Below are 22,959 nucleotides of genomic sequence, written 5' to 3' on the forward strand. Positions count from 1 at the left end.
ATATATATATATATATATATATATATATATATATAGTGTGTGTGTGTGTGTACATGTTTAGTTTTACTGTAACAAAGCCACTTGTACACTTTTAACAAATTGAGCATCATCGTTCCTTTCCAGTGAAACAAAAAGAAAATTTAAACATAAATAGAAACAAAATTACAATAACGCATGTCAATTCCAAATATGATCCTACAGGTTCTGCTGATTCTCCCATTGAGTGGCTGGGCTCAAGTCATTATTAGGAGAGAATGTCATTTTATCAAAGTGTCATCTTCAACTGCAAGGATGTCCGTTAAACATCACAGCTAAACGTGCCAGGGGAGAAGCTATGTTGTCAGAATGCCCACTTACCCCACCCAAACATCTCAAACCCAACCCTTGGCTGACCTTCTATTTAAAAAAAAAAAAAATTTCTTGATTTTGAGAGATAGAGCATGAGCAGGGAAGGGGAAGAGAGAGAGAGGGAGAGAGAGAATCCCAAGCAGGCTCTGCGCTGTCAGTGCAGAGCCCAACACAGGGCTCCATCTCACGAACCATGAGATCACAACCTCAACCGAAATCAAGAGTCGGACGCTTAACTGACTGAGCCAGCCAGGTGCCCCTGCTGACCTTCTATAACCCCATTTTTTAAAGGTTTTTTGTTTGTTTGTTTTAAACAAGAGAAAGTGGACAGGTACACGTGGGTAATGCTAACTGTTCATATTCCCATAAGAACACTGTAATCTCTGAGCCCAATATACAGAGAAAGTAGGGAAAAAGCTAGAATTATATGTCCTCCTACACAGGGGCTAGCACCCTCCAGACTCCAGCGGAACTAGGGAGGCAGAAAGTTTTTCTGTTTTCCCACAGAGCACGGTGGTGTTGACTCCATCAAGTTTTGTTGAGACAGGAAGGGATAAAAGTTCATTTGGAACAGAAAGGGCTAGAGATTATTTTCCCACTGTATGATGCGCAGGTATTTCCCCCCCACAATAAGTTGAGAACCATGATATAAAAGGGGAGAAAAGAGGCTTCAAAAAACAGGGTGAATGAGCACAAGAGGAAGGGGAAAAGAAAGAGAGCTACTTGCTCTCAGGGACGAGGAAATTTCAAAAGAAAGGTTGGAATCCATGTGTGTTCCATTAGTCAACTTTTCCTTCCTCCTCCTCCTCTCCTTCCTCCCCCTCATTGTTCACGTTCATCTTCCTCACCTTCATCGTCACCCCCTTCATCAATATCTTCCAATCCTCCTTCATTTTCATCACCATCATCTTCTTCCTCCTCTCCTCCTCCTTCATCATTCCGTTTCGGGAACGAAATAGCGCTGTCACAGATTTGGCCAAATACTGTCTTTGGTGACCCCTCCAAACTCATCTGCGTCAGAATGGTCAGTAAAGCAGGTGAAGAAGCTCTCTGATGCCTCACGCTGTCTCTTCCTACTGGCTCTATCCTGTGTTTGACTGGAACATTTCATCAGATCCTCTCTGGATTTCCACTTGATTTCAGTGGACTTGGAAGAGGGAATGCCATTCTTGTCCTGATGAACTTCTGTGGAAAGAACTTTATTTTTGAAGTAAGGGTTTTCATCACAGTAAAAATCTATTCTGTAACCTGATTGAATATCTTCAAATTCTGTCACTTCAGCTCTTGTCAGATAATGCAGCCCCCCTTCCGGGGCACCTGGGTGGCTCAGTTAAGCGTCCAACTCTTGATCTCAGCTTCAGGTCTTGATCTCCAGGTTGTGAGTTGAAGCCCCATGCTGGGTGTGAAGCCTACTTAAAAACATTAAAAAAAAAAAATAGTGCAGGGTCTCTTCACCCTCCTCCCCAGGCAGTGCAGACACTGTGGATGGTTGACAAATGCTGTTACCCCCAAATCTGGGATTTTGGCGATCAATTCCAACCTTTTCTGAAAAAATGGTTGGCAGAATTTGTTATATTCCTGTTGTACTTTCAAAATGTCCTCACTGGCTCATGCATAAGTCTGTCTATTTCATTTTGTACTTCATCAATATGTTCAGCTCCTTCTTGCTGCTCTTTTTTGTTCCCCCTCAGCAAGTGTTGACAAGTTGACGTCTCCTTCAGCTCAGGGGCAGGAGACAGTCTCTTTTTCTTCCTGTGAGGCGGGAGGGAAGACTGGCTTTGAGAGCCATGCTGTGAGGAAGGTCCATGAAATAAGGGCAGACGCACATCTGCAAGAAGCTCTGATTACTCCTCTTTACCAAATATTTTAAAGGGCACACACCAGACCATCGTTCGGTAACATGCCATTTTCTCACTTGTAAACCCCAAGTCACCTGGGGTTAGTCTTAAAACCAACTAGCGAATGATCTAAGTATGTGTGTCTCTACTGTTTGAAAAAAACATGAAGAAGAAACATGTTTCTTGTGTGTAGTTGTCATCGTGTGGAAAGTATCACAAGGAAAGATGTTTACCTCCGATTTGTCTTTTTTTTTTTTTTCTAGAATTACGATCAAGTTCACTGTGCGTTTTGGGACTTTGGGAGTAACGGTAAGTATTTTTCTTAGCAAGCTTTGTCTTCGGCTCTCAGTGAGACTTTGCCCCTGACCATTTTTCTAGTTGGCCGTTGGATGACTTGGAACCGTGCTGTCTTACCAGACCCTACAGAGAACTCTGACGGACCAAGATACGAATATCAGTTTCACACCTAGTTAGGGCATGGGAGGTTAAAAAAAGAAGCCCTTTCTTCTTGATAAGAGACTTATTTGGGGGATTAGAAAAAAATCATATAGCTCGGGAATAAGGAAAATTGAAAGACCGGGTGCAGAGTGGCCTTGAGCTGTTTGAAGCAAGTTGAGAAACGAACACCTGGCTTTTCATCTGTGTTTTCCCATGGAGATTTGCAACATCTACTATCTTCTTTATTCCCCTCATCTCTTCTAGACTGACTGTGTGACCTTGGGTAGTCCATTGACTCTCTTGGGGCCCCAATCTTTTTATCTTTTCATTGAGGGGGTAAGACTTCCTGGGGGGTCTCAAATGGCCCTTCCTGTTTGGCTAGGTATGAGTCGTTGGGGACAGTAAGAGAAGGAATTAGGCTTGGGGATTGCTAAAGGGGCTCTTCCTAGGCTTGCCTTCTCCCTTGGAATCTCCAGGGATATTGCCAAATCTCAAAGTATTCCCACCCAGAATCCATTGTCCCTGGAATGCCAAGAATGACTATGTGCCCCTCTGCCTGGGAACTTTTCCCTTTTCAGTCTCCCTGAAATTCTGGAAGAAAAAGGAAATTCTCTTCCGGCTTGACTCCCTGGGATGTAGGACTACCAGTCCTTTCCTACAACAGGGATAGCATGTCCTTTCCTGGTCTTCTCCAAGTCTCCCAGGATAAGATTCTTGTAAAATGATGAGCCTTGACCCCCACAGCCTCAGTAAGTTAATCCGCATGCTCACCAATGCCAGTTGCCAGACTTCTCCCGGGTCACCCTTTGCCCCCCACCCTCTGTCCATGGATCCAGAACCTCTGGAATCTATGGAGTTATCCTGGATGGACAAATTTTAATGACACTTAGCTGCCTATTTTATGATAACCTCTCTGGTCTAGTGCTACACTGGACGTTTTACTCTAGATCTGGCCTAGTATCTGAGATCTACAGGTTGTGGAGGTGCGAGGGTTGGTTTTAAAACCCCTAAATAAGCTCAGGAGTGAGAAACTAGGCAAGTGTCAAGTAAACCAGAGACTCTAATTGGCCCTGAGGAGTGACAGACCATGATCTGGCTTGAACTGGTTGTTTCAGATGTCTATTCTGGGGCCACCAAGCAGGCCAAAATGTCAGCCCATATTCCATAGCTCATGTCCTTCAGAAAGTTCTAGATCTACCTGTTTTCTATTTGTGCTACTTAAGAAAACAGTTCTTACTCTGTCACTCCAGCATGGTGGCATAACTGTTGTTCGTGATTAGAGTCTGTCCTCATCTCGGGCAGGAATCCGTAGAAGTTCCTGTGCCAGAACTGGAAGTGAGAGCCAAAGGGGGTATGCCATGCATGAAGTTCCCAAAAAGTCAATTTCACCTATTAGACTTACTTTCATTTCAATGTTCAACTATACCTCTATCTTATTCTCTTAACAAAGAATACTAATTATAACACACGCTCGGAAGGTGCCCATAATGAAAAGTTAAACATTTCTGAGAAAAACAAAATTGCTTTGAAATTCCCTTCTGTCTCCTGCAGATGGGCAAGGTGGATGGAACTCGTCAGGCTGTAAAGTAAAGGAAACAGACGTAAATCACACAATCTGTCAGTGTGACCACCTCACCCATTTTGGAGTCTTAATGGTGAGTTGTCTCTTAATCGCTCCTTGATAGAATTTGGACAACTTTTATTAGATTACAGACCAGAAATATATGTGTGAACTCTTATGGAAAAGTGGCATGCAAGGGGGAGAAAGCCCCCTCTTCGTCCATCCGAAGTAAGGCAGATTGAAATAAATATTTATTTTTTCTCCTTGTAAAAGTAATGTCTGCTTCTCAAAATTCAAACATGACAGAAAAGGTCCCTATAATCCCCCTCCCAAGAGATCACCACCTTTTTTTAAAGTTTATTTATTTATTTTTGAGGGGGGGGGGAGGGCAGGTGGGGGGAGAGAGAGACAGAGAGACAGAGAGACACAGAGACAGAGACAGAGAATCCCAAGTAGGCTCTGTGCTGTCAGCATGGAGCTGGACACGGGGCTTTATCTCATGATGTGAGATCATGACCTGAACTAAAATCAGGAGCCAGATGCTTAAAAACTGACTGAGCCATTAGGCACCCCAAGATCATCACCTTTAACACCTTTATATGCATTCTTTCACATTCCTTTCCTATGTGTATATTAACACGTGGTTATTTTATAAAAATGGGATCAAAGTATTCACCCTCTTTTTGCCACTGGCCTTGCACTAAACAATACAATGGGACACCTTTCGGGCAAATACATGTCCATCTACTTCAATTTTCACAACATCTTTATAGAATTGTCTTGTGTGGATTTAACACAGTGAATTTAACCAGTCAGGCTGCAAGAGCTATCTGATCAATTCACATATTCGGGCTTAGGCCTCATTAGTTAGTTAACTCTATCATCTCTTTAGTTCCTATGGCCCTCCCTAACATCAGGACTTGCTGAGGTTTCCTCCAAAATGGCTCTCAAAGGGGCGTCTGGGTGGCTCAGCTGGCATGCCACTCTTGATCTTGGGCTTGTGAGTTTGAGCCCCATGGTGCACGTAGAGTTTACTTAAAAAAAAAAAAAAAAAGGAAGGAAGGAAGACGATGGCTCTAAAATGTATTTCTTCTTCTCGACCCCTTTCTGAGTACTTTCTTAGTTTTCTTAACTTACTTTATTCTATATATGATATACTGTTATCTAAATGTGTTGTGCACGAGTTGTTTCTCCTACTAATGGTAGGCTCCTTGAGGGCCGAGTGTCTGTTTTATATTCCTTTTCTTTTCTTTTTTAACCATGTTTATTCAACAAAGGAGAGGCACTCCATTGATACTTACTGAATTGTAGGAATTACGTTTGAGTTCTCTCCAAGTTGGTAGGGGATCAAAAGACCAGGGCTCACATCCCAGTTCTGTCACTAACTACCTATCTGATCTTGATCAGGTTGGTTCACTTGTTTGGACCTTAGATTTGTCTTCTGAAACACGAAAGGTGGGAGTAGACCGAGATTTCTTAACCTTGGCACTAATGATATTCTGAACCAAAGAATTCTTTACTGTGGGGACTGTTCTCTGCATTGCAGGATGTTGAACAGCATCCCTGGCCTCTGCCCACCAGATGCCAGTAGCACCTTCCCCAGTTATGGCAACCAAAAATGTTTCCAGACATTGCCAATGTCCCTGCGAGAAGGGCAATATCGCTTCCGGTTGGGAACTACTGGGGGGACCAGTGTTTCTTAGCCTTTTATAATTCATAAATCTCTATAAGTATCTGAGGAAAACTGCGCACCTTGTGTCCAGAACAAGGCACACACAGATTCCTATGACTCTGCATGCCATTTCAGGTTTCCTATGGTCCTCAGGTTAAGACATTTCTGGATTATGTGATCCCTAAAGCCCATCTTGTCTCTTAATTTCATGAAAGTTATTTAAAGTCTAAAGAAAAGGAACATTTTTTAATGTTCTGTGTAGTGTTTGGGGACGCTTAGTTCAAATAATGATTCACTTTGCATCCCAAATTTACCTCTATTAGTTTGGTTATATTTTAAGTGTGGAACATGTTAATGACAATAAAACCAAGGACTAAATGTTCTTCCAGTGCTGTTGATGACTCTTCATGACCTGTACACAGTAAGTTGCACTAGGCATACTCAAAAAAACAACATACGGTCTTATCGTATACGCATCCACGTACCCCGGTTTTGTAAGAGCTATAGCTGAGATGCTATATATCCTGAGAACCTGCCGCTAGTGATCCCTGGAAGGCTTTTACCATAAACTTGCTCTGGAAAATGTATCAAATACAACATATTGCATTTCCTAGGATTTATCCAGGTCTGCAGTGGATGCAGTGAATGAACGGATATTAGTGCTTATAACATACATTGGATGTGGAATCTCCTCCATTTTCCTGGGAGTTGCAATGGTGACATACATAGCTTTTCAGTAAGTTGATAAAGTCCTGCTCTGAGTAGGTTTAATTTGGTTTGATGAATGCTGTTGTCACTGTAACCATGTTAATTTCGTAAAATGTTCCTATTCATCACAATAAGAAGAGGTCAAATCCATTAGATTATGAAGTGCATAGATGAAAAACTAACAACCCAGGCTCCTCTAAAGAGAGGGGGGGGGTTGTAATTGGATTTTTAAAAAGCAATACAAAAACACTAAGCATAAAAGGAAAAGTTGATAAATTGGATTTCATTGAATTTAAGAACTTCTTTTATCAAAAGACACCATTGAGGTGCCTGGGTGACTCAGTTGGTTAAGCGTCTGACTTCGACTCAGGTCATGATCTCATGTGTCATGGGTTTGAGCACCATATGGGGCTCTGGTGCTGACAGCTCAGGGCCTGGAGCCTGCTTCAGATTCCGTGTCTCTCTCTTTCTCTTTCTCTCTCTCTCTCTCTCTCTGACCCTCCCCGACTCACACTCTGTCTCTCTCTCTCTCTCTCTCTCTCTCTCTCTCTCTCTCAAATAAACATTAAAAAAAATTTTTTTTAAAAAGACACCATTAAGATGGTGAAAAGGCAAACCACAAATTGGGAGAAGATATTTACAATGCATATTGTAATGCATATATCTGACAAAGGACTTTTTTGTAGGATGCATATGAGTGTGTGTATGTATATACACACAAACCCACACACATATATACACACACACATATATATACATATATATATATATATATATACATACTCCTACAATGAAAGATAGACAATACAATTAAAAGTAGGCAAAGATAGCACAAAAACAGACACTCAGATCAATGGAACAGAATAGAGAACCCAGAAATGGACCCACAAACATATGGCCAACTAATCTTTGACAAAGCAAGAAAGAATATCCAATGGAATAAAGACACTCTCTTCAGGAAGTGGTGCTGAGAAAACTGGACAGTAACATGCAGAAGAATGAACCTGGACCACTTTCTTACACCAGACACAAAAATAAACTCAAAATGGATGAAAGACCGAAACATAAGACAAGAAGCCATCAAAATCCTCAAGGAGAAAGCAGGCAAAAACCTCTTTGATCTTGGCCGCAGCAACTTCTTACTCAACACGTCTCCAGAGGCGAGGGAAACAAACACAAAAATGAACTATTGGGACCTCATCAAAACAAAAAGCTTCTGCACAGCAAAGGAAACAATCAGCAAAACTAAAAGGCAACTGACGGAATGGGAGAAGATATTTGCAGATGACATATCAGATAAAGGGTTAGTATCCAAAATCTCTAAAGAACGTATCAAACTCAACACCCAGAAAACAAATAATCCAGTGAAGAAATGGGAAAAAGACATGAATAGACACTTCTCCAAGGAAGACATCCAGATGGCCAACCGACACATGAAAAAATGCTCAGCATCACTCATCATCAGGGAAATGCAAATCAAAACCACAATGAGATACCACCTCACACCTGTCAGAATGGCTAACATTAACAACTCAGGCAACCACAGATGTTGGTGAGGATGCAGAGAAAGGGGAACCCTTTTGCATTGTTGGTGGGAATGCAAGCTGGTGCAGCCACTCTGGAAAACAGTATGGAGGTTCCTCAAAAAACTAAAAATAGAACTACCTTGTGACCCAGTAATTGCACTACTAGGTATTTATCCACGGGATACAGGTGTGCTGTTTTGAAGGGGCACAGGCACCTCCATGTTTATAGCAACACTATCGACAATAGCCAAAGTATGGAAGGGGCCCAAATGTCCATCGATGGATGAATGGAAAAATACATGTAGTATATATATATATGTATACACACACACACACACACACACACACAATGGAGTATTACTCGGTGATCAAAAAGAATGAAATCTTGCCATTTGCAACTATGCGGGTGGAACTAGAGGGTATCATGGTAAGCAAAATTAATTAGAGAAAGACAAATATCATATGACTTCACTCATATGAGGACTTTAAGAGACAAAACAGATGAACATAAGGGAAGGGAAACAAAAATAATATAAAAACAGGGAGGGAGACGAAACAGAAGAGACTCATAAATATGGAGAACAGAGGGTTACTGGAGGGATTGTGGGAGGGGAGATGGGCTAAATGGGTAAGGGGCATTAAGGAATCTACTCCTGAAATCATTGTTGCACTATGTGCTAACTAACTTGGATGTAAATTAAAAAAATAAAATAAATAAAATAATAAAAATAAATAAAAATTAAAAAATGAAGTACAAATGTTTAATTTAAAAAAGTAGGCAAAGGACTTGAGCAGGCACCTCACAAAAGAGGATATCCATGTGTAACCCTAACCTTTACTCATATGGCTAATAGCCATGTGACAAGGTTCTCAACATCATTATTCATCAGTGAAATGCTAACTAAAACCACAGTTATATTTCTGTGTACCTACCAGAATGGCTAAAATTAAAAATACTGGCAAGAGCAAGTGCCCAAAAGGGCGTGGAACAGCTGGAACTCTTTTCTAAAAATTTTAAAAATGTTTATTTATTTTGAGAGGGTGAGACAGAGTGAGAGAGAAAGAGAGAGAGTGTGCACAAACCAGGGAGGGGCAGAGAGAGGGAGAGAGAGAATTCCAGGCAGGCTCTGCACTCCACGGGGCTTGAAACCCCCGAACCATGAAATCATGACCTGAGCTGAAATCAAGAGTCGGACTTAACCAACCGAGCCACCCAAGCGCCCCTCAAATGGAACTCTTATACGTTACTGGTAGGGATGCAAAATGGCACAGATGCTTTAGAAAATTCTTTGGCGATACATACTGGAGATGAATATATATCTAGCTGTTGACCCGGAAACTTAACTATTCGAGAGAAATGTGGACATGTGTCCACCAAAGGATATACACAAGAATATTCACAGCAGCTTCATTCATAGTGGCCCCAAATTGGAAACAACCCCAATGTACATTAACAGTTGACTGGATGAATAAATTGTGGTATGCTCATAAAACGGAATGCTTCACAGCAGTACAAAAAGAATGAACTGCTTCTGAACAATACAACATAATATCAAACGCTCATAGACACAGAGTTGGGCCAAAAGGAAGCCAGAAAAAAAGGAAAGCATACTGCATGGTTCCATTTACATGAAGTACTAGGTACAGGCCCAACTAAACCTGTGGGGACAAAAGCTAAAATATTGGTTACTTCTACTGTATGTGTCGGGGGGAGGTGGGGTTTGTTATTGAATGGGAGAAGGAACGAAGGAGCCTTCTGAGATTTGAAAATATTCTACCTCTAGCGTAGATGTTTGCAAATGACATATCTGATAAAGGGTTAGTATCTAAAATATATAAAAAACTGGGGCACTGACTGGCTCAGTCGGAAGAGTGTGTGACTCCTGATCTCAGGGTCGTGAGTTCGAGGCTCACGTTGGGTGTAGAGATTACTAAAAAATAAATAAATAAACTTCTAAAACGTGTACAATACAATGGTTTAAACAATATGTAAGAAAACTGATACAACTGACTACCCCCCAAAAACAAATAATTCGATTAAAAATGGGCCGAAGACATGATCAGACATTTCTCGAAAGAAGACATCCAGATGGCCAACAGACACACAAAAAGATGCTCCACATCACTCATCATCAGGGAAATGCAGATCAAAACCACAATGAGATACCACCTCACCCCTGTCAGGGTGGCTAAAATCAACAGCACAAGAAGTAACGAAGTAGATCAAGCTTTGGGTCTGCTGAAGGAGTGATGATAGAATGGTAGTATTCAGGAAACGCCTCCCTCCCCTCTCCCCAAGAGAAAAAGACAAGGAGAAAGTAAAAGAAAAGTAAAAGGGGGCTGCTTAGCTGCCTGAGGTTAGTATTATTCCTGTTAGTAAAGGGCACCGGATTTAGGATACTTTGACTACCTGGAAAGAGGGTGGGGAGCTCAAAAATCCAGACGTATAAGGTAGAACGAGCAAGTTCAACAGTCACTCCTTTTGTTCCTTCACTTATTAGGCAGATCAGATGTGGCAATGCTTGACTCAAACCAGAGACCCTACCTAACTGAACACTGTGTCTTTTCTTTTAGCAAACTTCGAAAAGATCATCCTTCCAAAATCCTGATCAACCTGTGCACAGCACTACTGATGCTAAACCTGGCATTTCTGGTCAATTCCTGGTCCGCATCATTTCAGAAGGCGGGACTGTGTATCACAGCTGCAGGGGTGCTTCATTACTTCCTGCTCGTTTCTTTGACTTGGATGGGCCTGGAGGGGGTCCACATGTATATCTCTCTGGTCCGAGTCTTCAACATCTACGTGCCCAATTATATCCTTAAATTTTGTCTAGTTGGTTGGGGTAAGTATATCTGCCATTGGCCTTGATGTCTCTGTTTGAAGTCTTGTGCGTATTTCTAATTCAAGCTTCATCAGACGCATTATTCAGGACCAAATTCTGGTATTAGCATCAGTAAGGGATTAAGGATTGGCTCACTGGTGTTTGGCTGTGTGTCTCTCTTTCTGCCTGTATTGCTCTATAAATTCAACTTTTTAAAAAAAAAATTAAGTTTATTTTCTTAGAGAGAGAGAGAGAGAGAGAGAGAATCCCAAGCAGGCTCTGCACTGTCAGCATGAGCCCCATGCAGGGCTCGAACCCACAAACCGTGAGATCATGACCAAAACCAGAGTCAGGTGCATAACCAACTGAGCCCCCCCCCCAGGTGCCCCTAAATTCAATTTTTTACCTCTATGGTGAGGAATTTGCCCACAAATATTTATTGAGCACCTGCTGTGTACTGTGCTAAATGGAGGATCTACCGCGGTGAACCTGTCAGATTCTATCCTTCTCTCTACAGAAGTTAAAACCCAACAAATACTTACTGATGTAATAGCCAACACTTACACGCATGGTAGTGCTTCTGTAGGTGGCACTTACACATGCCAGACACTGTTCTAAGTGTTTTGCAAACTTAGTTAGCACTCCTTATATCTCTGTGAGAAAGATTTCATCATCATAACCACTTACTGGTGAGGACACTGAGGCACAAGGACGTTAGGTGATTTGCCAAAATGCACACAGCTGGTAAGTGGCAGAGCTAGGATTTAGAGCCGATATCTGGCTCCGGAGTTTGGACATGTAACCTCTGTGACCTAGCCCTGCTGTTGAAGGGATAGAGCGCTTGCAATGTGGGGAGGGGTGCGGGGTCAGACACGCCCCGATTCCCCCTATACCTCCTGGCGGTCACTGCTCCTCTATGGAAAAAGCCAGGAACGGAACCCAGCATGACTATTCCCTCTTTTAAATGTTATTTAATTGGTTTGCCGCCCTGTATTTCTGACACGGTCAGGCCAGCTCCTGTCCCTTCGCTTTGCCTATTCAAACCAGAGTTTGACTTCAGAGAATGTGTTGGATACACAGAAGATGTATATTAAGTGGGATGCCTCGGATCCATGTGAGGATAGATTTTATCTTCCGCCGCCCTTGTAAAGACAATAGCTTCCCAATTAGCTACTCATGCTTTTAATGAGCTCATGAACATAGCACACACACTTTCATTGGATACACAGTGCTATTATCCATGCCAATGTCGGGGGGCAGAGACAGGCAAATATTAAGCAAAGCATCATCTACGATTGTTTTAGTACGTTAGAGTCCATCAGGAAGTCTTCATCTCAAGTCAAGCAAGGGATTGAAAACTGATATGGAAGGGGCTTCATGGATAACCCCCCACACAGATAACCCACAGATGGCTAACAGTAAACGGGCTGTAGAAAGCACTCGGTCCCGGCTTTTCTTCTCTCTCGTCGTCATCCTCAGCTTCCTTTTCAGCCCCTTCCTGCTTCACCTGCTCCTTAAGTGTTGCTCTCCAGAGCTCACTTCTCTCTCCGATCTTCTCGGCCCCCACACACTTGCTGGTATACCGGGAGAGGCAGGAAAGGCTAAATAAGACTCGGTACTTGGAGGCAGGATACATTTCGGGAGTGTCAAGTACACACCCAAGCCAAGGCCATGGCCTGACTGGCTCGACCCGTCAAGGTGCTAGAAGCTGCTTCCAGATTCAGCTGATCACTTACATAGACGGTGGACGGAAGAGTAGCTAAAGGTGCCAGCTCCCAAGGCCTCGTCCCGCTCGCTATGAAAGAAGGACAAAAGGGAACAGATGGCTACCACACGAGTTGAGGGATTCCCTGTCGCTGAAGAGCCAGCTCTGAGCTGAGGCTATGCGGTTCTATATCCGGCAGCTCTGTTCTGAGGGGGCAGGGCGCAAAGCCCCACACCTCCTCCGAACCTGGGAGGGATGAGAAAATGTTTCGTGACAGACCCCACTCAGGAGATAGAGAGGCGGGTAGGGGATGGCCTCAGAGCACCTCCTCACAGGCCTGCGCCTGCGGTCTTCTCAAAGTTGTGCGGGCTCACGGGGTGTGCCGCCCAGATTCAGATCGGCTTCCTGCTCTGCAACCTGTTGACAAGGTTTTACTCCTGTATTTAAATCCCTGTCCAAGGCAGCAGATCGGTCCACATTTGTTAACAACCAGTCGGGATCTATTTGTTTGTTAATCGGTAATTTATTAACTTGTTAATTACCGAAATGTAAACACAGCTTGGGGACCACCTCCCAACTTCCATCGTGAGCGTGAGAGCTCCCTCCATCCCTCCTTTCTGGCCTCTCACAGATTAAAAACATTTTTTTAATTGCAGTATAGTGGACACTCAATGTCACATGAGTTTCAGGTGCACAACCTAGTGATCGGACGAGTCTACGCCGTGCCTTCCAGCCCTGTGACTTATTCATCCCATAACCGGAAACCTATTCTTCCTCCTCTCCTTCCCCCAAGTTGCTCATCCCCCATTCTCTCCCCCCGCCCTGGCAACCATTAGTTTGTTCCTCGTATTTACGGGTCTGTTCCTGTGGGGTTTTTCCCCAACAGGTGTTTTTGTAAATATCTACATCATGCTAGGCACTGCGCTAAGTGTGTGATATACCGATCAAAAGGGACTGTCCCGTTTCTCACAGAATCGGACAGTGGAGGGTATTTCAAGATGCCTACTTAGCACTCTGGGGTTTAGAACAGCCTTGCAAAGTATCTCACAAAAACCCCTAAAATGTGTGCAGGTGTAATGCTCTTAGTTTAGGAGAAATACATTGTTAGGAATAAAGAGATCATTTAAATTTTGCAAATATACCTGAAATTGGATTTTTCGATCCTGCGTCTACACTCGGGTCACATTTGACCACTTTGACTGAACTGATTGCTTTATTATAGTCTGGCCGAATTGACTGGTCGTTAACTGGTCGATCTAGTCAAAATGTCAAATAGTAACGAGTGTGGAAACAGCTCCCCTGTCAGAAAGCACCGAAGGCTGCAGCCGATTGCTTGCACCCTTCCTCCAAGGTGACCTAGACAAAAAGGTCCCGGGAAGTCAGGGGCTCTATGGAAAAGGAGAAAAAAATCGGCAGCCCATCATCTGAGAAGAAGTGCTTGATATGAACCTGCATTCCGAACTAGATACTTCTATTGCCAAGTTGATTTTTTGGCGCTTGAGCTATTTTTAATAACCAGTGGGCGTTGTATTGGAGCCTTTGGCATGCTGTTTAGTTTAGCAGATTGGAGAACTCCTAGAAATGTTTAACTTGGAAGACTTCACAAACATTTTGCAAACAATGGTATTTTGATGCCCGCACATCTGTGGCTCATTTAAACAGTGTCTTGGTGTATCAGGGCCCACAGTCCATGATCCGGACCGCTCCTTGCTTCCTAATGGAATGCATTTGGCTTGCTTCCCCACTCTAGGAATCCCAGGGATCATGGTGGCGATCACACTCAGTGTGAAAAAAGATCTATACGGAACCCTAAGCTCAACGTCTCCATTGTAAGTATCAGGCGATGATGCTCTTGTCCATCAGGGTGTGTGGGGAGGTGTTCTGACCTGCGGCTCAGTCTTGATGCTGGCTTCAGTGCGGGGTGGGGGGGCGGGGGACTCAGCCTCAGCCTTTTTGGCTTCAACTCGGTCATGGGCGCACTCATGTAATGGCTAGGTGCCTGCTCTCTGTGTGACCTCCGGCAACTTACTTTACCTCTTCCTTCCATTTCCTCCACTGGAAAATGGGAACGATAATGTTTGCTGTCAATGTAGCGTGCAAATTAAGATGACATCATGTATGTAAAGTGCTCAGCATGGGGCCTGTTCCATAGTAAGGGCTACTTAACCGGCAGCAATTATGATTAGAAAGCTCACGGAACTTGGAAGGAGTTATCGTGGCCACCGTAAGGAAATTTTCCACCTTTCCACAAAGGCCTCCCCTGAAAAACACTCCACTGCTTTCCTTTGTAAATTGGCTCAGATTTGTTGTCCTGTTTTTCTTTTCTTCTTTTCTCTTTTTTTTTTTAATATTTATTTATTTATTTATGTATTTATTTATTTATTATTTATTTTGAGTACCGTAGACCCACTACATTACATTAGTTTCAGGTGTACAGCTTAGTGATTTGATGAGTCTATACATCATGCTGTGTTCATCATCTTTTGTTTTCTTCTTACTGTATCAGCCCAATTTCTTTGATGCTCTCATCCACAGCCCCAAGAAGGTAGCCATTTACGTTTCCAGAACCTTCTTTTATAGGCACATAGCTAGTTACCATGTGGTTCTTTAGACTGCACGATTTCATTTCATGCTTCTGATTGTTGTTGTGTTTTTTTTAGTGTTTATTTATTTTTGAAAGAGTGAGAGAGAACGTGAGTGGGGAAAGGGCAGAGAGAGAGAGAGAGAGGGAGACAGAAGATCTGACGCAGGCTCTGTACTGACAGCAAAGAGTCCAGTGTCAGACGCCCAACCGACTGAACCAGCCAGGCACTATTGCTTTTTTACTTATGCAGATTGTTGCCCCTCAAGTTGGTTTTGTTTTGTTTTGTTTTTGTTTTTGTTTTTGTTTTCACTACAGATTTCCTCTCCCACTGGACTTGAATCAAACGTAGGAGGTCTGGACCCCCAGACTCCCCCAATCTTTCCTATTGAGACGACAGTTTCCAGAGGGTCAGAATTATATTGTCCTCTTCAGCAGATGCCTTCCAGTTCTAATTTCTTGTTACCCTTCCTTTCTCTCCTTTTTCCCCTCCCTTCCTTCTCGTCTCCTCCTTTGTCCTTCCTCCGTGCCTGTTCCATGGCTTAAAGGGTCCCCAGTGTCTACCTAATGGAGATTCTTCTTCAAAGATCAAAAGCAAAAGCAAAAACCAGAACAAAACCAACTCCACTCCTGAAAAGAGCTCTTTCATATGTGAATTGGTTAGTAAGAGGCAGAGTGCTCTGAGAGCTTTTTTTATAATTATATTTTGAAGAAGTAATACATGCACACACTACAAAATTCAAACGTACAAAAGGATAGAGGATGAAAAGTAAGCCCTGCTCCCAACCTCCAGCCACAGAGTCTCTGTCCCTTGATGCAACTCTTATTACCAGCAATCAGATCTGTGTAGATATTCTCTTGCACACTCTGTTATGGTAGACGTACTCTGTTTGGTACTTAACAATATGCCTTAGAGATGATTCTGTATCCAAACATGTAGCGCTGCCCCTTTTCAAATGTGTTCGGTAGCCTCATTTAAGGCTGAAGATGATGTTCAGGCAACCCCAAGTATCAGACTCCATTAGGGAAATCAAATGTTTTCTCCCCTCCCTCCCTCCAAACACGCACAAACACACATAAACTCACATACGTGAAAATATCCACACCAACGCAAACGATATCATCACAAAGGATTTTCCTGGTTCTGGAAAAGAGATCTCGGCTAAGTTGACACACAGTTAAATTAGTAAAGCTTGTCCGTGTTCAACAACCCGAGATACCGCCTCTAGTAATTGGAAATGTTAATTAGCCGAAGTATCTGTTCTTATGAATCATCACATATTTCTTCTTTAATAGAAACAGTAGAGCCATTCATTAATCAATCCCAGCGGCCAGTGTTCCCTTTTGTCGACCAAACCTGAGACTGCGGAGAGAGGTTTAACATATACATCACATTTGAAAGCAATGCGACCGGAGCTGCTCTCCTTTTGTTGCATTTTCATTAACACTGATGATCTCGTCATTGTTTGATATAACATTCAGAAAAGCAGTCATTGCTCATGTCCTTTTACTGTGATATTTATCATGCAAAGCAGAATCCATCCTGCAAATAAAAGCTTAGGTGTAAGGTGGAGGAGGAGGGCGCGGGGGATGGGGTGGTGGTGGAAAGCCACTTTGGAAGAAAATAAGAAATCTGTTTTTCTGCTGCTGAGGAACAGAGTAGCCTCCTGGGGATTCGGACTGAGAAGTTCCTGCAAAGCCTCTAGGATGTCTGGCGCTGGAAACAACCTTGGGCCGGGGGCTCAGGAGGTTGGGGTTCCAGCCCCACTGTGTCCCCAGTGAGTGAACTCCTGCCAGACCGGTTCCCCTCTCCAGGGGCAGATGCTCTCAGGTGAAATAAAACCGATGAGGTGATCTTCAGATTCTCACCACAAAATGCAAGTTTGTGTTTCTCTACCTGACAATGGCCCTCTCTTCTTTGTCTCTTACAGTTGTTGGATTAAAGATGATTCTATCTTTTACACCTCAGTTGTGGCCTATTTTTGCCTCATATTTTTAATGAATCTCTCCATGTTCTGCACTGTTCTCGCTCAACTGAATTCCATGAACTCCCAAAGCCAGAGGACCCGGCGGAAGATAATCCTGCGTGACCTCAAAGGCACAACAAGCCTGACCTTCTTACTTGGCCTCACCTGGGGGTTTGCCTTCTTTGCCTGGGGACCCGTGAGGATCTTTTTCTTATATCTTTTTGCCATTTTCAACACATTGCAAGGTAACATCTGCTTCTTTGTACTTTCTCTGACTGGCCAGACCGCCACCAAAGCTTTGCTGCTTGGGAAAATAATCTCACCTTTTGGGGGTTGAAAGGGGGAAAAGAATTGACAGGCAGCCATTGGAAACATTAGCCATCGTGACTTCATTGAGTGAGCTCCCTCTTGGGGATATAAAGAAAAGCCCAGAGAGCTAATTCAACCCCAGCTAGTTGGTGATGTTTATATCAAACACCGACTGGTAATACTTTCTACAGTCTTCGTTGCATCAACACATTGTGCGTAAGTGTACAGACCCACACTTGCATCGACATTCTTTTTTCTTTTTTAATTTTTTTTAACGTTTATTTTTGAGACAGAGAGAGACAGAGCATGAATGGGGGAGGGTCAGAGAGAGGGAGACACAGAATCCAAAACAGGCTCCAGGCTCCGAGCTGTCAGCACAGGGCCCGACGCGGGGCTCGAACTCACGGACCGCGAGATGGTGACCTGAGCCGAAGTCGGCCGCTCAACCGACTGAGCCACCCAGGTGCCCCCGCATTGACATTCTTGAGTGCGCGATCCAGTTGAATACACCAATTACTGGACAGTAGAAATATTAAACTTCTGACCCCCTAAGCTCTGGCTACATCAGAGATCCTAATCTTGTGGGAGGGAGCCAGGCTAGGAAAGTGGACAGTCACGAAGGAATGCAGGTGAGGTGCAAACAGCAGTGGGCCAAGGTGAGAGGTCAAGGTTCTGGTATTGCTGCACATTGACCTTGAAAAAGTCACCACGGCTGGTTGAATTAGATGATCCTAAGCTAGTGTTTCCATAGCTCTTTAATTTCACTCCGATTTTCTGGTGAATGGAGCAAATGGTAATGAAGTGATTAAATGGGAGGCCACACCAGGGATCTGGTTAACATACCCCTGAGTAACTGTCGATGTTCATTTTAACCTGACCTGGCCTATTAAAAATCTTGGGGGCAAGAGGCACGCAGAGTGGTTTCCTGGGACTCTCAAAACTTTGCTCTGTGTTCTTATTCTCAAGTTTGGCCCAGTTCATTTGAGCTACTGGGGCAGCTGTGAGTGAACTTGGGCAGCGTGTTGAGTTAGGGTCTCGCCTACTGCTCCTATTTATCTGTTTAATAAGCCCTTTTACTGAACTCCAGTCCGTGGGTGGTCCATAGGATCCTCCAGCAAGAGAAGAGTTCTGTGGCCAAAGAAGTTTGGGAAGTGCAGAAAACTATATTCTCCCATTCTTAAAATGGAACAAGTTTTTACCTTTATCAAGGTAAAAACTTCTGAGAAATTCTGCTGGGGGGGGGGAAACTTTAAAATTTATTTTAACCTAGCATTTAAATAACTTCGGAACACTTTGTCGTCTGATTCTTAACCCCTGAGGAATCTTCGGAAATATGAATTGGTACGTAGTGGCTCTATGCCAGGCATTTGCAAGGTGCTTCAGGGAGACGGGGGAGCAATCTAGAATAAGGCACAATTTTTGCTCTCACATCTTACAATTCAAGAAACCATCTCATTTTAGAGCAATGAAGTGTATCAGCTGAGACTTTCCGTCCCACCAGAATCTTCCAAGCACGTTCTGATCGAGACGTAAGAAGACACAAAATGCCTCGGTGTAGAATGTGTACAGAAGTGGGTTAGGAACCAGATGCCGGGGTGGATTTCTCCCTCGGCAATAACCCCACCCACTAGTTCTGAGGAGAGACACACACTCACCGTTTGGAAAGAGGGGTTAACGGGGAAGCTGAGAAAAGAATGAGAAAGCAAAGTGGTTTAGAGCTTAGAAAGGAAGGAGGGGTGTTTTCAAACCAGCAAGTGTTCCATTCCTGCGGTGGAAAGAGAAAGTAGTATCTAAGCAGGAAGTCTCCATGGCTTAGAAGCAGAATCCAACTGGGGATCTCCTGAGGAATAAATCCAAAGTCCCACAGATCCAGCGTCAACAGAGTCAAGCTGTCTCTGTCTGTCAGATACGCTTCATGTCAATCAAGCACCAAGTGTCTCCAGTTCCTAGTCCTGCCTCACAAGATAGAATGTGCCATCTTGCAGAGGAGGGGGTCGCAGAGCCCTGAGTTTCAAATTCAAGTTGCACACACACACACACGCACGCACACGCACGCACACGCACACACACACACACACACACACACACACACACACCCGGAACAAGAATGCAGTGAAACAAGTGAACAAATTAGCCATTTTACAAGACAGATGGCAAGTTTGCAATTCTGGCTGAAGGGGGTTGCCCTGTGGTCCGGCGTGAAAAAATTATGCGCCTGATGAGCCATTTCTGAAGGAGGGATGCACAAATAAAACTGCAGGTGACAAAAACCTGACATCTTCCCTCATGCCTGTGTTCTAGTGAGTAAGCAGATCAATCTGTTATTGGAAAGAAAAGGGAAGGCTGTCAGGCAGAGAGGGAGAGCTGGCAGGCAGCTCATTGGAATTCACATGATAACCTTTAAGTCTGAGAACAAACTAAACGCCACGCAGGAAATCAGAACGGTAATAGGTGCTTCCTGTCACTGTTGCCCCTCGTTTGTGCTGGAGCTGGAGGAGTTTTACCTGCTCCGAGACCGGGCTTTGCTCTCACCAGCTTGCTGCAGCGCCTTCCAGGTGGTTGCTGCTCAGAAAGGGTGAACGCTGCTCGATTCGTCACCACCGTTGTTTGGTTACATGGAGATAAAGCCCTCAGGGGAGTTGGTGAGACATGTCTTTCCGTTTAGCCTCCAGATTGCTGCCTCCCACCTGGACTCAGAGAGTCTCAGGGCTGGGGCTGGGGACCCGAGATCTTCCCCATCCAACTTCCCTTTGAGTGACAGGAAGCCACGTGCCTCCCCCTGAAACTTTCCAGGGACCGAGAGCTCACCGTTCCATAAAGCAGAGCCTTCAACTCTTCTCTTTTTTTTAATTGAAATATACTTGACATTTAAAGCTGTGTAAATGTGAGGCGTGCAACCTGTTGACTTGATACACTGATATATTGTAATATGATTACCACTGAAGCTTCTGATCGGCTCCACATCTCACCCGGTCGCCCTTTCTTGAGGGTGGTATCCATAGGGCCGTGGTTAAGACCTTGGGCTCTGCAGCCAGACTGCCTGTATTTGGTCTAGACACGGCCACCTTCATATTAGCCCTGTGACTGGGTCAAATGTACTAGACTTCTTGGACTGTGGGGTCTCTCATCTGTAAAAACAAGACGAATAGCATAATGGCTATGATTACGCTACTTAGTAAAGATTAGCTGGGATGTGCTACTGCGTGGTTGTTCCGTGGCTCCCTCCCACTGCTCCCAGTTCTGACCTGGCCACCACACAGAACACGCCTAATTTGTTCTTTTCGTGATAGCCCCTTCAGATCTGTAGCTATAGCTACCATCTCTCCCTGCCCTGTGTTCCCACTCCAAGACTTCTCTATTCTTGAGTACTTCGATTTGTTGTCATCGTCTCAAAACAAAGCTGCCCAAACTGAATACGGTGCTGGTGGGAGAAAGGTCGAAATGAGGGCAAGATGGCAGGAGACTCTCACCCACCTCAGCCAAGATTCTTTTTTTTTTTTTTTCAATATATGAAATTTATCGTCAAATTGGTTTCCATACAACACCCAGTGCTCATCCCAAAAGGTGCCCTCCTCGATGCCCATCACTCACCCTCCCCTCCCTCCCACCCCCCATCAACCCTCAGTTTGTTCTCAGTTCTCAACAGTCTCTTATGCTTTGGCTCTCTCCCACTCTAACCTCTTTTTTTTTCCTTCCCCTCCCCCATGGAGATCCTCCTCCATGTGGATCTGTTAAGTTTCTCAGATCCACATAAGAGTGAAAACATATGGTATCTGTCTTTCTCTGTATGGCTTATTTCACTTAGCATCACACTCTCCGGTTCCATCCACGTTGCTACAAAGGGCCATATTTCATTCTTTCTCATTGCCACTCTGGAAAACAGTGTGGAGGTTCCTCAAAAAATTAAAAATAGATCTACCCTATGACCCAGCAATAGCACTGCTAGGAATTTACCCAAGGGATACAGGAGTACTGATGCATAGGGGCACTTGTGCCCAATGTTTATAGAAGCACTCTCAACAATAGCCAAATTATGGAAAGAGCCTAAATGTCCATCAACTGATGAATGGATAAAGAAATTGTGGTTTATATACACAATGGAGTACTACGTGGCAATGAGAAAGATTCTTGACTTCCACCAAATGCTATAGCTGAAGCGAGCTTTGGGGGCATTTACCATTGGCTCATGCTCAACTTGCAACGAGTCGAGACAGATTCAATCCGTCACTGATCATTTACTTCAGCACAACTGGCCAGCGAGGGGGCAAGTCAAACCTTGTGTAGCGAACAAAGGGTGGCAACCTGCACTTGGGACAAAAGAAAGATTCTGAGGCCCAGGAAGATATTACGAAGGTTGCAGAAAACTGTGAGAGTTTGCGTATCGAGTGCCCTGGAGGCCAAGTCAACAAACGTCTATCTGCTGGGCTGCCGCACATAGTACTGGAGGCAAAGGGAGATGTGATATGAAGATGACAAGACTTTACAGCTGGGTGGAGAGATGGACAATCCATGGGGAAAGTGGCCACATGTAGCAAACTGTGTAAGAAACAGAGTGTTATGGGAGCTCAGAAATGAAAAGCATGAGTTCCAGTTTGAGGCAGTTGGAAAGGCTTGGTGGATAAAAAGACACTTAGCCTGGGCCACAAATAAACATCAGGCTGACGATGGGAGTTATTTCTGCCAATTCCGCCTCCAAACTTCAGGAAATCCAATTGGCCCTCCAGAGCATTTGCCATCAGGATAATCTCAAGTCCTACTTTTCTCTCCCAAGGAGGTATTTTATTTTATTTTTTTTAACGTTTATTTTTGAGACAGAGAGAGACAGAGCATGAACGGGGGAGGGTCAGAGAGAGAGGGAGACACAGAATCTGAAACAGGCTCCAGGCTCTGAGCAGTCAGCACAGAGCCCGACGCGGGGCTCGAACTCACGGACCACGAGATCTTGACCTGAGCCGAAGTCGGATGCTTAACCGACTGAGCCACCCAGGCGCCCCACAAGGAGGTATTTTAGAGGATGGGGGTGAGAAATTGCCAACACTGCTGGTGATACCATCAGCTTCTCTCTGTCTATCCCACTTTCAGGGCAAAGTCAGGGTTGGCAGTGAAAAATGACAGCATCCAAATGTATGGTTTCCACGTGGTGTAATTGTGCCAAAGAGCATGTGTATTAGTTATTTATTGCTGTGTAACAAAGTGCTCCCAAATTTTAGCAGCCTAAAACAACAGCGCTTATTATCTTACCCAGTTTCTGTGTATCAGGGATTCAGGAGCTGCTTAGCTGGGTGCTTCTGGCTCAGGGACTCATGAAGTTGCAATCAAGCTGTCAGTCAAGGCTGTAGTAACGTGGAGACTTGACTGGCTCTGGAGAATCCACTTCCAGGAAGCCTCACTCACATGGCTGTGGACTGGAAGCCTCCATTCCTCACTATGTGGGCCTCTCCACAGGACCGCAGGGTGTCCTTAAGATATAACACTGGGATTCCT

General features: G+C 44.1%; 1 protein-coding gene and 1 pseudogene across 1 annotated transcript in view; one reads left to right on the forward strand and one right to left on the reverse strand.

The window, feature by feature from the left end:
* The window catches only part of ADGRG4 (adhesion G protein-coupled receptor G4), a 100,190-nt gene that overhangs the window by 72,390 nt on the left and 4,841 nt on the right, over positions 1–22,959 (forward strand). Inside the window, exons 15-20 of the mRNA XM_040468564.1 lie at positions 2,450–2,495; positions 4,176–4,279; positions 6,472–6,593; positions 10,666–10,934; positions 14,369–14,447; positions 17,131–17,411. Of these exons, the coding sequence (XP_040324498.1) occupies positions 2,450–2,495; positions 4,176–4,279; positions 6,472–6,593; positions 10,666–10,934; positions 14,369–14,447; positions 17,131–17,411 (901 nt within the window). The remainder of the gene's footprint in view (positions 1–2,449; positions 2,496–4,175; positions 4,280–6,471; positions 6,594–10,665; positions 10,935–14,368; positions 14,448–17,130; positions 17,412–22,959) is intronic.
* On the reverse strand, positions 1,128–2,176 carry LOC121025796 (protein SET-like; annotated as a pseudogene).

This window comes from Herpailurus yagouaroundi, unplaced genomic scaffold (assembly GCF_014898765.1).
Source record: "Herpailurus yagouaroundi ecotype Mexico unplaced genomic scaffold, PumYag 67702, whole genome shotgun sequence".
Classification (NCBI taxonomy): Eukaryota; Metazoa; Chordata; class Mammalia; order Carnivora; family Felidae; genus Herpailurus; species Herpailurus yagouaroundi.